Source organism: Oncorhynchus tshawytscha, linkage group LG07, assembly GCF_018296145.1.
Source record: "Oncorhynchus tshawytscha isolate Ot180627B linkage group LG07, Otsh_v2.0, whole genome shotgun sequence".
NCBI classification, from domain to species: Eukaryota; Metazoa; Chordata; class Actinopteri; order Salmoniformes; family Salmonidae; genus Oncorhynchus; species Oncorhynchus tshawytscha.
The window spans coordinates 75,046,947-75,062,501 of record NC_056435.1 but is presented as its reverse complement, the minus strand read 5'-3'; the positions used below and the strand labels follow the sequence as shown (position 1 = coordinate 75,062,501).

The following is a 15,555-nucleotide window of genomic DNA, read 5'->3' as shown; positions in this document are numbered from 1 at the left end:
AAGTAAAAAAAATATATATTTTTTTTAATTTTCCACATATTCCATCCAGTTTACTTTGTTTTTATAATATATTACACTTGATCTTGCTGGAATAAGTTCCTCAATTTCTTTTGGTTTTTCCTCTAATGTATTCTGAGCCGTCTGTGTAATGATCATGTTGTTTAATCAGCTTATTGATATAAAACATACCTGTCAGTTGGATGGATTATTTGGACAAAGGAAAATGCTCACTAACAGGGATGTAAAGACATTTGTGCATATGGAAAATGTCTGGAATCTTTTATTTTAGCTCATGATACAAGGGACCAGCACTTCACATGTTGCATTTATATACGTTTTATAATATTTTACTAAAACATTTCTGAGTCTCCCACTGTTGAGGGTCCACGTGGGGTTTAGGATCTATTATTCCTGAAACCATGTGTTTGATACTGTTCCATTAATTCTGTTCCAGAGACTCCAATATAAATTACCACCAGCCGCCATTGGGTCAGACCCAATCTAAAACCCTAACCTCATCTCTTCATCAGGTGGTTGATGGCTTTCACCTCGACTTCGGAAAGAGGAGACAGGTTGTATCCCGTCAGCTCCGGTTTCCCTGGAAACACAAACACAAGTCTTTACAACACTATCCACATCACAAGATAATGCAGCCTATTCATTGTCGAATGAGGTAACGCAAACTAACTAGGCATTGTTGGAGGTAAAGCAGGCTATGCATTGTCGAATGAGGTAATGCAGACTTACTATGCATCGTCAAAGGAGGTAATGCAGCCTATGTATTGTCAAAGGCGGCAATGTAGCCTAACTATGCATTGTTGGAGGAGATAATGCGAACTATCTATGTATTGTTGGAGGTAATGTAGCCTATGCATTGTCGGAGGAGGTAATGCAGCCTAACTGTGCATTGTTGACGGAGATAATGCAAACAACTATACATTGTCGGAAGAGATAATGCAAACAATCGATGTATTGTTGGAGGTAATGCAGCATAACATTAGGTATTGTTGGAGGCAATGCAGCATAACATTAGGTATTGTTGGAGGTAATGCAGCATAACATTAGGTATTGTTGGAGGCAATGCAGCATAACATTAGGTATTGTTGGAGGTAATGCAGCATAACATTAGGTATTGTTGGAGGCAATGCAGCATAACATTAGGTATTGTTGGAGGTAATGCAGCATAACATTAGGTATTGTTGGAGGTAATGCAGCATAACATTAGGTATTGTTGGAGGTAATGCAGCATAACATTAGGTTATGTATTGTTGAAGGATACATTACTGATCAGGGCCCGGTTTTCCAAAAGCATGTTAAGGCTAAGCGCATCATTAAAACCATAGGATCCTGTGGTTCTATGATGAAATGAACTTATCCTTAAGAGGCTTTTGGGAAACCGGGCCCTATACTGTTCACTACAGCCTAAAGGAAGCATGGTTGATGACGTTATGTAATGATTTTTACCTTGCAGTTCATTGAGGCGGTTCAGTTTGTCTTTAAGGGCTTGGCGAAGGTTGTTGATCTCCTTGTCTAGCTGCTGCTGGTCTGGTCAGAGAAACCCAACACACGACAGATGAAACAGGACATTACAGAGGCTGGCATCCTGCTTCACAGTCATTAAACAGGACATTACAGAGGCTGGCATCCTGCTTCACAGTCATTAAACAGGACATTACAGAGGCTGGCATCCTGCTTCAGTCATTAAACAGGACATTACAGAGGCTGGCATCCTGCTTCACAGTCATTAAACAGGACATTACAGAGGCTGGCATCCTGCTTCACAGTCATTAAACAGGACATTACAGAGGCTGGCATCCTGCTTCACAGTCATTAACCAGGACATTACAGAGGCTGGCATCCTGCTTCACAGCTCTTACCTCTCTGTATCATCTCTTTCGTCTTTGCTTTGGGGAATTTGATGAACATGTTTCCAAAGCAAACCTTCACTTTTTCTGCATGTACAAAAAAAGGATAAGAAGAGATTAAATTGCCGGTGATTCATTTTTAAATATAGAAGTATTTTCTGAGAGATAATGGAACATGAATAATTATTTAGAAAGACTAATATGAAATGTCATCATTGTCCACAGCTCTGTGACTCTCTGTGACTTTTAATTGAGTGTATCAAAGAGGGAGGAAGTGTCTTTTGGGTTGTATTCATCTTTGAATAAGAGCTCCAAACTGTCATTGTTCTGCACCCACCTTCCGATGCCATCTCATGTTTCAGAGCATTCAACGCTTCCCTGTTCATATTCCGCTTCGTGTCCAGATCCACGATCTAACAGCCACATGGACACAGCGGTAGTTGTGTTAACTGTATTACATAGTGACACCGAGTGGATGTGTGGAAAATGGAAAGTATAAAAAAAAATAGCTAGCTAGCGGCACGTGCTGCCTGGGTACGACCTAGCCTGGGAAGCCACTAGTGGGCGTTATGGGTCTCCACAGCTGCTAGTGGGCTTTATGGGTCTCCACAGCTGCTAGTGGGCTTTATGGGTCTCCACAGCTGCTAGTGGGCTTTATGGGTCTCCACAGCTGCTAGTGGGCTTTATGGGTCTCCACAGCTGCTAGTGGGCGTTATGGGTCTCCACAGCTGCTAGTGGGCTTTATGGGTCTCCACAGCCGGCTGTGCGGCTTGATGTGCACAGCTGGTAATACACCTGTTTATCCCGGCGACTGGTTCGTTTTTTTTCTGCCTTCTTGCCATTCAAATCTAGTTAAGGAGAAAATGTAAGCATTTGCAGCCTGAATGGAGAATGTTTGTGTGAACCATAGAGATAGAGGACTCATCTTTGTATCTATGCCATTAAGACTATCTCCATTTTGAAGTAGTCCATTTTTTTTCCCCGATTTGCTGATCCCTCCTGTTGACCTGGTTGGACATGACTAACAGGGTCATCAGGAAGAATCAACCAATGAAATTGTAAGTCCAAACCAGTTGCAAGTATGGTTAGCTGCAGCCCAATATGGTGACTGGGCGAGTGGGTGTGTCGAAAGGAGAGGGTGTATGGAAAGCGAATCAGCTAATTGGTCAGATTTGTTGCCTCAATACCATGTCGCGTGTCTGATTGGGCTGCCAGTGACCAGCATTGTATAAACATGCATGTTGACATGAGACAGGACCACGATACCACGGCTGTGTCGCCGGCGTTCGCTATCGTGGCAATCCCCCCATGATTTTATTTCAAGTAGGATAGCAGCCTACTCAAGAAATACCTAATATTGATAACCATGGAGATGTCACCTTGACACATACAGTCAGTCTACTACTCAACGTGGAGGGCTGAACTGCAACAACACCGAGACACAGTGCCTTTCGCTCCCGCTTGACAAGCACGGCTGTCCAGTAACTACCTAGTATCAGGGTTACAGCCGCAGTAAGCCGCATGGATTTATTTGATTTTTTACCTTTATTTAACCAGGAATTGAGATTAAAATCTCTTTTTCAAGAGCGCCCTGGCCAAGAGAGCATACAACTCATGAAGCAACAGTTCACCCACCATCAGTACTTTTAATAAAATTAAACTAACCTTTAGTTTTATAACTGAACATTTACAATTATTTGTGTAAAATGAACAGTGAAATAAGACTCATCCACTGGCTTCGAAACAGAAGTCCAAACTCTCGCTGTACTGTAGCTTAATGTGTGGTAGTTGTCAGTGGTGTGAAGTACTTAAGTAGTACTCTAAAGTATTTTTACCTAAGTAGTTTTTGGGGGTATCTGTACTTTTCGATTTATATTTTTGACAACTTTTACCTCTACTTTACTATACTCCCTTATTTGACATTATTTGCACTCACTGTATATAGACTTTGTTTCTACTGTAGACTTTTGTTCTACTGTATTATTGACTGTATGTTTTGTTTACTCCATGTGTAACTCTGTGTTGTTGTAGGTGTCGAACTGCTAAACTTTATCTTGGCCAGGTCGCAGTTGCAAATGAGAACTTGTTCTCAACTAGCCCATCTGTTTAAGTAAAGGTGAAATAAAAAAAATAAAAAAAACATTCCTAAATAAAATGATGTACCTTTTACTCCATACATTTTGCCCTGACATCCAAAATGACTCATTACATTTTGAATGCTTAGCAAGACAGGAAAATTGTCCAATTCGCAGACTTATCAAGAGAACATCCCTGGTTATCCCCACGATCTGGCGGACTCACTAAAGACAAATGCTTTGTTTTTACATTAAGTCTGTGTTGGAGTGTAACTCTAGCTATCTGTAAATAAAAATACAATTGTACCATCTGCATTGCTTAATATAAGGAATTTTTTTAATGATTTATACTTTTGAGACTTAGGTATATTTTAGGAACTGAATTTACTTTTGATACTTAAGTATATTTAAAACCAAATACTTTTCGACTTTTACTCTAGTAGTATTTTACTGGGTGACTTTCACTTTTACTTGAGTCATTTTCAATTAAGGTATCTTTAATTTTATGATAATTGTGCACTTTTTCCACCACTGGTAGTTGCGTGGTAAGACATTGAAGACAAAAAAACATCAAAACCATCTAAACTATAACAGAGCACGTTCTCCAAACCCACTCCTTCCACACCCACTACTTTTCTTTGGTTGCCATTTCCGTGGTTTTCCAGGGAAAATGTGGCTACTTTGAAAACGATGTTGCGGGTGAAAATATATTGGTTGCAGATTGTTGGCATACAAAATTGCACCGCGCTGCCATGCATTCTTCTTAAAATATATATATTTACCGTGACCTGTTGCTGACTATCAGGCAGTTAGCAGACTGTTACTGGAGGGAGGGAGTGGGGGAGGGAGGGAGTGGGGGAGGGAGGGAGTGGGGGAGGGGGGAGTGGGGGAGGGAGGGAGTGGGGAGGGAGGGAGTGGGGGAGGGAGGGAGTGGGGGAGGGAGGGAGTGGGGGAGGGAGGGAGTGGGGGAGGGAGGGAGTGGGGAAGGGCGCAGGGCTGTGTGTGTGTGCGGAGTGTTGAGAAAGCGCTGCAGCAGGAAGCCGATTCACGGAGACAGATCAGCACGCACGTCTGACCAGTTTTGACCAGTTGTAGGCAGGCTATTTATATATGGGTATTATGGAGACACTCATTTCCAACCCCCCAAAAACATATGAATGCGCTAGAACTGATAACGGCGACAAAACAAAATGATTTTAAGGCGAACTACAGTGCTTTAGATACATCCTCTCAGGGTGGAGGTTTAAAGAAAAACTATATTCTAATGTCAACTTTTCTTATGGGAAAAACCGTATCAAGCGTAGGGTTTTTGACTCTGTTCTAGGGTCTGACGGAATGCGCCAGAAGAAATTAGAAATGGAACTCAACTCCCTCGTTCTGTTGTGGGGGAAAAAAACACAATGAAACGGACATTTCTACCGTGCTCTGTGCTCGCAAACTGGAGCACGGGAGGGGGTCAGAGTATCAAAGTATGCGAAACGGGAGAACTTCTCGAATGAGTACTCTGTTTGTACATATTTTGAAGCAGGCCTACATACACAAACATGATTTATTTACAATTATAAACTGAGTGGTTTGAGCCCTGAATACTGATTGGTTGAAAGCTCTGGTATATCAGACCGTGTACCACAGGTATTTTTTTATGTATTTTTCATCTTTATTTAACCAGGTAGGCCAGTTGAGAACACCTTTATTTAACCAGGTAGGCCAGTTGAGAACACCTTTATTTAACCAGGTAGGCCAGTTGAGAACACCTTTATTTAACCAGGTAGGCCAGTTGAGAACACCTTTATTTAACCAGGTAGGCCAGTTGAGAACACCTTTATTTAACCAGGTAGAGAACACCTTTATTTAACCAGGTAGGCCAGTTGAGAACACCTTTATTTAACCAGAGAACACCTTTATTTAACCAGGTAGGCCAGTTGAGAACACCTTTATTTAACCAGGTAGGCCAGTTGAGAACACCTTTATTTAACCAGGTAGGCCAGTTGAGAACACCTTTATTTAACCAGGTAGGCCAGTTGAGAACACCTTTATTTAACCAGGTAGGCTAGTTGAGAACACCTTTATTTAACCAGGTAGGCTAGTTGAGAACACCTTTATTTAACCAGGTAGGCCAGTTGAGAACACCTTTATTTAACCAGGTAGGCCAGTTGAGAACACCTTTATTTAACCAGGTAGGCCAGTTGAGAACACCTTTATTTAACCAGGTCGGCCAGGAACACCTTTATTTAACCAGGTAGGCCAGTTGAGAACACCTTTATTTAACCAGGTCGGCCAGGCTTTATTTAACCAGGTAGGCCAGTTGAGAACACCTTTATTTAACCAGGTAGGCCAGGCTAGTTGAGAACACCTTTATTTAACCAGGTAGGCCAGTTGAGAACACCTTTATTTAACCAGGTAGGCCAGTTGAACACCTTTATTTAACCAGGTCGGCCAAAACACCTTTATTTAACCAGGTCGGCCAGTTGAGAACACACCTTTATTTAACCAGGTAGGCCAGTTGAAAACACCTTTATTTAACCAGGTAACCAGGCCAGTTGAGAACACCTTTATTTAACCAGGTAGGCCAGTTGAGAACACCTTTATTTAACCAGGTAGGCTAGTTGAAACACCTTTATTTAACCAGGTAGGCTAGTTGAAAACACCTTTATTTAACCAGGTCGGCCAGTTGAGAACACCTTTATTTAACCAGCTAGGCCAGTTGAGAACACCTTTATTTAACCAGCTAGGCCAGTTGAGAACACCTTTATTTAACCAGGTCGGCCAGTTGAGAACAAGTTCTCATTTACAACTGCGACCTGGCCAAGATAAAGCAAAGCAGTGTGACACATACAACAACACAAAGTTACACATGGAATAAACAAACGGACAGTCAATAACACAGTAGAAAAAAAGTATATTTAAAGTGTGTGCAAATGGCGTGAGGTGGTAAGGCAATAAATGGGCCATAGTAATTACAATTCAGCAGATTAACACTGGAGTGATGGATGAGCAGATGGTGATGTGCAAAAGAGCAGCAAAGTAAATAAAAACAATATGGGGATGAGGTAGGTAGATTGGGTGGGCTATTTACAGATGGGCTGTGTACAGCTGCAGCGATCGGTTAGCTGCTCAGATAGCTTTAAAGTGAGTGAGGGAAATAAAAGTCTCCAGCTTCAGCGATTTTTGCAATTCATTCCAGTCACTGGCAGCAGAGAACTGGAAAGAAAGGCAGCCAAAGGAGGTGTTGGCTTTGGGGATGATCGGAGCCAGTGGGTCTGGCGACGAATATGTAGCAAGGGCCAGCCAACGAGAGCATACAGGTCGCAGTGGTGGGTGGTATAAGGGGCTTTGGTGACAAAACGGATGGCACTGTGATAGACTGCATCCAGTTGGCTGAGTAGAGATTCGGAAGCTATTTTGTAAATGACATCGCAGAAGACGAGGATCGGTAGGATAGTCAGTTTTACAAGGGTATGTTTGGCGGCGTGAATGAAGGAGGCTTTGTTGCGAAATAGGAAGCCGATTCTAGATTTAATTTTGGATTGGAGATGTTTAATATGAGTCTGGAAGGAGAGTTTACAGTAACCAGACACCTAGATATTTGTAGTTGTCCACATATTCTAAGTCAGAACAGTCCAGATTAGTGATGCTGGATGGGCGGGCAGGTGCAGGCAGCGAACGACTGAAAAGCATGCATTTGGTTTTACTAGCGTAAAACAAGTCGGAGGCCACGGAAGGAGTGTTGTATGGCATTGAAGCTCGTCTGGAGGTTAGTTAACACAATGTCCAAAGAAGGGCCAGACGTATACAGAATGGTGTCGTCTGCGTAGAGGTGAACGAGAGAATCACCTGCAACAAGAGCGACATTGTTGATATATACAGAGAAAAGAGTCGGCCTGAGAATTGACAAAAACAATTTGTTTACTGTTGGTAACCCGTTTATCATAGCAATCAGGCACCCCAGGGGTTTGTGGGACATGGCCTAAGAACAGCACTTAGCCGTGGTATATTGGCTTTATAGCCTACCACATCTCCCTGGGTCTTATAGCTTAATCATAACAGTCAAACAAGTTAAATCGTCATCTATTGATGGAAAATGATTTGGTGAGTTTAAAAAGGGCAAATTATCTTTTCTCTTGAGACATATTCTTAAGCAATAAAAATAATTTTGATGGAAAGCGTAGGTTAAATAAAGGTTAAATAAATCGTTTTGGGAGGTCATTGTGCTTAAAATTCTTGCTACACCTGGCAACCCTGAACTCCCCCATACTAAAAAGACGCCATATTGACCTGCAGCTACCCCCTTCTCCCCTAGTTGACTACATTAAAATGGTGGAAACCCTCAATGGCCCTGTCCATGCTAATACGGCTTTATGGCCACTAGAGGCCTCTATCATTCTCTATGGTACAAAATGGTCGCTGGGGAAAACGAGTGTATAACCGGCTGTGGTTATCAAGCCGAGCCGATAGTGGAGAGCTCCATAAAGCCCACTCTAGGTGCGACTAACCATGTCCCGGTGATTCCCCCCAAAAATACGCCATTCGATACAACTACGACTTTTTCGTAGTACGTTAGGAGAATTAGGGGGGTGAAAGTCCCTTGTATCGAAGTGGCGTGTTTTTAGGGTTGTCAAATGGCTCGCTAGCTTCCCAGCCAATGTTTGGTCAAATTACAACCGATTTAACTAGCCTGAGAGCTAGCATCATGGACAGTAACCGTGTTCGTACAAAGTATTTTTGAATTACTAAGCATTACCTGTTGTTTGTTTGCAAGAACATCCTCTGCTGCCTCTTCAACTTCGGTCAGATATTGTAAAATTCGTTCCGCCTCCATGATGGCTGTGTGTAGCAACAAAAATATGTCCTACGTGCAGCAAGTACTTCACAGCATATTTGGTTCCCATTATAAAAAAATTGACCCTAAGGGACGACTGAAGTCCTAAAGATGAATGAATATGTTTTCATTGAAACAAAGACCCAAATACGTTTATTTTCTTCTTCTGTGGATTTCATATGGCAGTTGGCAACCAAGTTTAAAGTGCATTACCTCCACCAATTGGACTGGAGTGTGGACCAGAGACAGTGAAAAAAATCATGCCGTGTATCCCAGTCTCAGCCTTGTGTGTCGTCCCTTTCTCTCCCTGTTCCACATCTCTTGCCACTTGTTTTTAACCATTGTTCTTATTAACCCCTTGGCGTCTGCTTTACTGATTGACAATTGCATGTCAACATTAGGATGTTTAAGAGCCTGCTTGGTGATACCATCCACCTCCTCATTCCCCTCTACTCAAATCAAATCAAATGTTATTGGTCACAAACACATGGTTAGCAGATGTTATTTCGGGTGTAGTGAAATTCGTGTGCTTCTAGTTCTGACAGTGCAGCAATATCTAACAAGTAATATCTAAACAAAAACATCACAACATACACCCAATACACACAAATCTAAGTAAAGGAATGTAATTAAGAATATATGAATATATGGACAGAGCAATGTCATAACAGTGTAACAGTATAACTTTAGACCGTCCCCTCGCCCATACCCGGGCGCGAACCAGGGACCCTGCACACATCAACAACAGTCACCCACAAAGCATCGTTACCCATCGCTCCACAAAGCCACGGCCCTTGCAGAGCAAGGGGAACCACTGCTTCAAGGTCTCAGAGCACTATTTAGCGCGCACCACCGCTAACTAGCTAGCCGTTTCACATCCGTTACAACAGCATAGACTAGGATACAGTAGAATAGTATAGAATACAGTATATGCATATGAGCTGGTCCCCTGAGGAACATCACAAATACCCCGTCTGTTTCACCCTGTACAAACACTGCAAAACCTCATACAATACATCCTGTCTGCTCTGAGACACAAATGCATTTAAACTCATCAGTGCTGCAGATAACATGGGGGTTGGAGGATGGGTTTTTAGTGCTGCACAGGAATCAGAGCAGATGACTACTCTGTCTGGCCTCACCTCCTCCTCCACACTCTGCAGCCAATAGTATGGCCAACAACTCCATTGTGTAAACAGATAAATTATCCATTGCTGTTTTCATCACTGTCACCTCAAAACTCTGGAACACTGAAAGCTGCTCCTGTCCTCCCTGTTTTAGGGTCCTTAGATCCATCTGTGAATATATTAAAGAATGCATAGTATTGTGTTCTTAAATGTTCACTTACAACTGAATCTACTCATTCCTCAACATCTCTTACCCTCTCAAGCAACCCTAGATCTATCACTGGTTGAGGGAGAAACCAGGGTGGGATGTAACCACAGAGGGCTCAACTCCCTCCCATACAACCCCATCTCTCTTGCCATGCCAACACCCTTTGCCTTTCATCCCTGACTGAAGCAGCTGTACTGTGGTGCCAGCCAACAGTGAGTGAGTGAGTGAGTGAGTGAGTGAGTGAGTGAGTGAGTGAGTGAGTGAGTGAGTGAGTGAGTGAGTGAGTGAGTAAGTGAGTGAGTGTGTGTGAGTGAGTGAGTGAGTGAGTGAGTGAGTGAGTGAGTGAGTGAGTGAGAGTGTGTGTGTGTGAGTGTGTGTGTGAGTGAGTGAGAGTGTGTGTGTGTGTGTGTGTGTGTGTGTGTGTGTGAGTGTGTGTGTGTGAGTGTGTGTGTGAGTGAGTGAGTGTGAGTGTGTGTGTGCGCCCATGTCTCCTATAAGCCCCATGCTCTAATGGCAGCTGCTGTCCCCCTAATCAGTGGCTGCTCCCAGGGCCATGGGCAGGGAGGGCAGAGGAGAGACCTTCAGCCCTGGCCCTAAACACCACTTTGTGCTCCTCTCACTTGTCACATAGGTTGTTGTCATAGCTCCCCTGACTAACACACACACTCAGAGCCAATACCACCCAAAGCATGTATTCAGATTTGGTTCATGTTCCCAGCACTCTAGGAGCACTTTTGATCAAGTTTAAGTTAAGACCCAGATGTTGAAATAACAAAGTGTATTATTTGAACAGGGGTAGGCAGAGGGCAGGTCAGGGGCAGGCAGAGGTCAGGTCAGGGGCAAGCAGAGGACAGGTCAAGGGGCAGGCAGAGGACAGGTCAAGGGGCAGGCAGAGGACAGGTCAAGGGGCAGGCAGAGGACAGGTCAAGGGGCAGGCAGAGGTCAGGTCAAGGGGCAGGCAGAGGTCAGGGGCAGGCAGAGGACAGGTCAAGGGGCAGGCAGAGGACAGGTCAAGGGGCAGGCAGAGGTCAGGTCAAGGGCAGGCAGAGGTCAGTAATCCAGAAAGACAAACGTCAAAACATATAATGTATCTTTATAAAACAACTTATTACACCTGAACAGGATTTACCATCTACTATCTCTGGATGAAAGACAGATGGAAAACCTCAACGTATGAATAAACATGGATGGGCCTTCTGGAAGATCTGATGAAGGACGAGACGATGGACAAGATAAAAAGGAGCGAAATGGAAAATGTTTTGAGTATGGTATGGAGGATCGCACAGAACCTTTGGAAGAGCTTGAGGAGGAAATGGAACAGGACGAGAGTCAGGATGAATTAAACATGGTGGCAGGTGGGACAGGATGAGAGTCAGGATGAATTAAACATGGTGGCAGGTGGGACAGGATGAGAGTGAGGGTGAATTAAACGTGGGGGCAGGTGGGACAGGACGAGAGTGAGGATGAATTAAACGTGGTGGCAGGTGGGACAGGACGAGAGTGAGGATGAATTAAACGTGGTGGCAGGTGGGACAGGATGAATTAAACGTGGTGGCAGATGGGACAGGGCGAGAGTGAGGATGAATTAAACATGGTGGCAGGTGGGACAGGATGAGAGTGAGGATGAATTAAACGTGGTGGCAGGTGGGACAGGATGAGAGTGAGGATGAAATAAACGTGGTGGCAGGTGGGACAGGACGAGAGTGAGGATGAATTAAACGTGGTGGCAGGTGGGACAGGATGAGAGTGAGGATGAATTAAACGTGGTGGCAGGTGGGACAGGATGAGAGTGAGGATGAATTAAACGTGGTGGCAGGTGGGACAGGATGAGAGTGAGGATGAATTAAACATGGTGGCAGGTGGGACAGGATGAGAGTGAGGATGAATTAAACGTGGTGGCAGGTGGGACAGGATGAGAGTGAGGATGAATTAAACGCGGTGGCAGGTGGGACAGGATGAGAGTGAGGATGAATTAAACATGGTGGCAGGTGGGACAGGATGAATTAAAAGTGGTGGCAGGTGGGACAGGATGAGAGTGAGGGTGAAGTACCTGCGGGGAGGATCGCCAAGTTCAGGCTTCGTCACAAAGATGATGAGGATGACTTTGGCCCAGTGGGAGTGAGATTTGTAGACAGAATGGATCCTTGCTGTTTGGTTGATCTATATGTGGTGTCAGGTTGGGTGTAGGAGAGGTTGGAGACTGTTGAGTTGGTGAAGGTAACTTGGAGTAGACTCACAGTGATTTATTGTGTTTCCACCTGAGGGAGCTCTGAATTACGAGATTAGGGGCAAGAATTGTGACGTGCTTTGCTCTCCGGAGCAGGGCGCCGTTGAAAGGAGTGATAATGGGGGTGGCATTAGGTGTTGAGGAGGAGCAGTTGAAATGGAAGATTCCCCAGCGTCTGTGACCCCACCGCCTGATGAGAGGTAGATCCGGTAGGGGAACGGAGAAGACATTATCTGTCATGCTGAGTTTTGATGCAGAGTCGTTACTAGATATGGTCAAGGTAGGAAGTGTCAGTTATCCCGGGAGAGTTTATGTTCCAAAACAATTACGATGTTTTAGGTGTCAAGATTATGGGCATGTTGCTGCAGTGTGTAAGAGGGAGAGTACTAGATGTGAGAAGTGTGCAGGAGGGCACGAGATGAAGGAATGTGTAGTATCGGTGGAGAAAGTTGTGTTTGTTAGCTGTGGGTGTGCCCATGAGACTGGAATGTTGGGTGAGATAGAGGCAGGTTGAGGTTGGCAGGGTTAGTGAAGAACAGAAAGTGTTCTATCCCGAAGCAGTGAAGAGAGTGGTAGAGGAAGATGGGTACAGGGTGAGGGATCCTGAGAGGATTCCTGTGAGTATGCAGAGATAAAAGAGACAGTGATGGGAAGAATATGTGCTTCAGTAAGCTGGGCTTTTTAGCATTCATAGCCATGGTTGTCAATTGTACTGTAGAAATGGATCAGAAGTCCCTGAAAATAGAGGTGGATTGGCAGCAGCAGAGAAGTCCTTGGGATTGTGAAGATTTACTGCAGAACAGCTGCAGGGGGTGTTGAGTGGGAGTGATATGTCCTCTCAGACCGTCGGTCTGGAGTCGAATTAGATAGGGTTAAATAGTGGAATGGGTGTAGGTTTTTATTTAATTTTCTTTTAATTCACCTTTATTTACCCAGGTAGGCCAGTTGAGAACAAGTTCTCATTTACAACTGTGACCTGGCCAAGATAGAGCAAAGCAGTGCGACACAAACAACACAGAGTTACACATGGAGTAAACAAACGCACGGTCAATAACACAATAGAAAAATCTATATACAGTGTGAGCAAATTAGGCACGATTAGGTAGGTATAAGGCAATAAATAGGCCATTGTGGCAAAATTATTACAATTTAGAATTAACACTGGAGCAATAGATGTGCAAATGATGAATGTGGAAGTTGAGATACTGGCGTGCAAAAGGGCATAAAAACAAAAAACATTATGGGGATGAGGTAGTTGGGTGGGCTATTTACAGATTGGCTGTGTACAGGTGCAGTGATCAGTAAACTGCTCTGACAGCTGATGCTTAAAGTTAGAGAGGGAGATATAAGTCTGCAGCTTCAGTGATATTTGCAATTTGTTCCAGTCATTGGCAGCAGAGAACTGGAAGGAAAGGCAGCCAAAGGAGGTGTTGGCTTTGGGGATGACCAGTGACATATACCTGCCGGAGCGCGTGCTACGGATGGGTGTTGCTATGGTGACACCAGTGAGCTGAGCTAAGGCAGAGCTTCACCTAGCAAAGACTAAAAGATGACCTTGAGCCAGTGGGTTTGGCGACGAATATGTAGCGAGGGCCAGCCAACGAGAGCATAAAGGTCACAGTGGTGGGTAGTATATGGGCTTTGGTGACAAAACGGATGGCACTGTGATAGACTGCATCCAATTTGCTGAGTAGAGTGTTGGAGGCTATTTTGTAAATGACATCACTGAAGAGGGTTTTAGTGGGCTCATAGGTGGCAGGATTATATAGTGGAATGGGTGGTAGGGTTAAATAGTGGAATGGGCCGTGGGTTATATAGAGGAATGGGTGGTAGGGTTATATAGTGGAATGGGTGGTGGGGTTAAATAGTGGAATGGGTGGCAGGGTTATATAGTGGAATGGGTGGTAGGGTTAAATAGCGGAACGGGTTAAATAATGGAACGGGTGGAAGGGTTATATAGTGGAACGGGTGGGGGGTTATATAGTGGAATGGGTGGTAGGGTTAAATAGCGGAATGGTTATATGGTGGAATGGGTGGTAGGGTTATATAGTGGAATGGGTGGTAGGGTTAAATAGTGGAATGGACCGTGGGTTATATAGAGGAATGGGTGGTAGGGTTATATAGTGGAACGGCTTAAATACTGGAATGGGTGGTGGGTTTTAGTGGAATGGGTTGTAGGGTTAAATAGTGGAACGGGTTGTGGGTTATATAGTGTAATGGGTGGTGGGGTTATATAGTGGAACGGGTGGAAGGGCTTTTCGTGGAATGGGTGGTGGGGTTATATAGTGGGACGGGTGGTAGGGTTATATCGTGGAATGGGTGGTGGGTTATATAGTGGGATGGGTGGAAGGGCTTTTCGTGGAATGGGTGGTGGGGTTATATAGTGGAAAGGGTGGTAGGGTTATATCGTGGAATGGGTTAAATAATGGAATGGGTGGTGGATTAAACGGTGGAATTGGTGGTGGGGTTATATAGTGGAATGGGTGGTAGGGTTAAATAGTGGAATGGACCGTGGGTTATATAGAGGAATGGGTGGTAGGGTTATATAGTGGAATGGCTTAAATACTGGAATGGGTGGTGGGTTTTAGTGGAATGGGTGGTAGGGTTATATCGTGGAATGGGTTAAATAATGGAATGGCTGGTGGGTTAAATAGTGGAATGGGCCTTGGGGTTAAGTAGTGGAATGGGTGGTGGGTTAATAGTGGAATGGGTGGTGGGTTAAATAGTGGAATGGCTTAAATAGTGGAATGGGTGGTAGGGTTAAATAGTGGAACGGGTTGTGGGTTATATAGTGGAACGGGTGGTGGGGTTATATAGTGGAATGGGTGGTGGGGTTATATAGTGGAATGGGTGGTGGGGTTAAATAGTGGAACTGGTGGTAGGGTTATATAGTGGAACGGGTGGAAGGGTTAAATAACGGAACGGGTGGAAGGGTTTTCGTGGAACGGGTGGTGGGGTTATATGGTGGGATGGGTGGCAGGGTTATATCGTGGAATGGGTTAAATAACGGAACGGGTGGTGGGTTAAATAGTGGAACGGGTGGTGGGGTTATATAGCGGAACGGGTGGCAGGGTTATATTGTGGAACGGGTTAAATAACGGAATGGGTGGTGGGTTAAATAGTGGAATGGGCTGTGGGTTATATAGAGGAACGGGTGGTCGGGTTAAATAGTGGAATGGGTGGTGGGGTTATATAGTGGAATGGGTGGTAGGGTTATATCGTGGAATGGGTTAA

At 44.3% G+C, this 15,555-nt stretch overlaps 1 protein-coding gene across 1 annotated transcript; it reads right to left on the bottom strand.

Moving 5' to 3' along the window:
* Positions 1 to 262: 262 nt before the first annotated feature.
* Positions 263 to 8,803, bottom strand: pdrg1 (p53 and DNA-damage regulated 1). The gene is made up of 5 exons (XM_042324971.1): positions 8,682 to 8,803; positions 2,203 to 2,278; positions 1,878 to 1,952; positions 1,465 to 1,545; positions 263 to 598 (listed from the first exon to the last, which is right to left on the bottom strand). The coding sequence occupies exons 1-5, from the start codon at positions 8,757 to 8,759 to the stop codon at positions 516 to 518; spliced, it is 393 nt and encodes a 130-aa protein (XP_042180905.1). The 5' UTR covers positions 8,760 to 8,803; the 3' UTR covers positions 263 to 515.
* Between the last annotated feature and the right edge of the window lie 6,752 nt (positions 8,804 to 15,555).

What these genes read in the sequence shown, in the direction of transcription:
- pdrg1 (XM_042324971.1), bottom strand. Translation starts at nt 8,759, where the DNA reads ATGGAGGCGGAACGAATTTTACAATATCTGACCGAAGTTGAAGAGGCA. An exon ending in TTCTTGCAAACAAACAACAG is followed by an intron (nt 2,279 to 8,681) that starts GTAATGCTTAGT and finishes TGTGGCTGTTAG; the next exon opens with ATCGTGGATCTGGACACGAA. An exon ending in CCGCCTCAATGAACTGCAAG is followed by an intron (nt 599 to 1,464) that starts GTAAAAATCATT and finishes TTGTGTTTCCAG; the next exon opens with GGAAACCGGAGCTGACGGGA.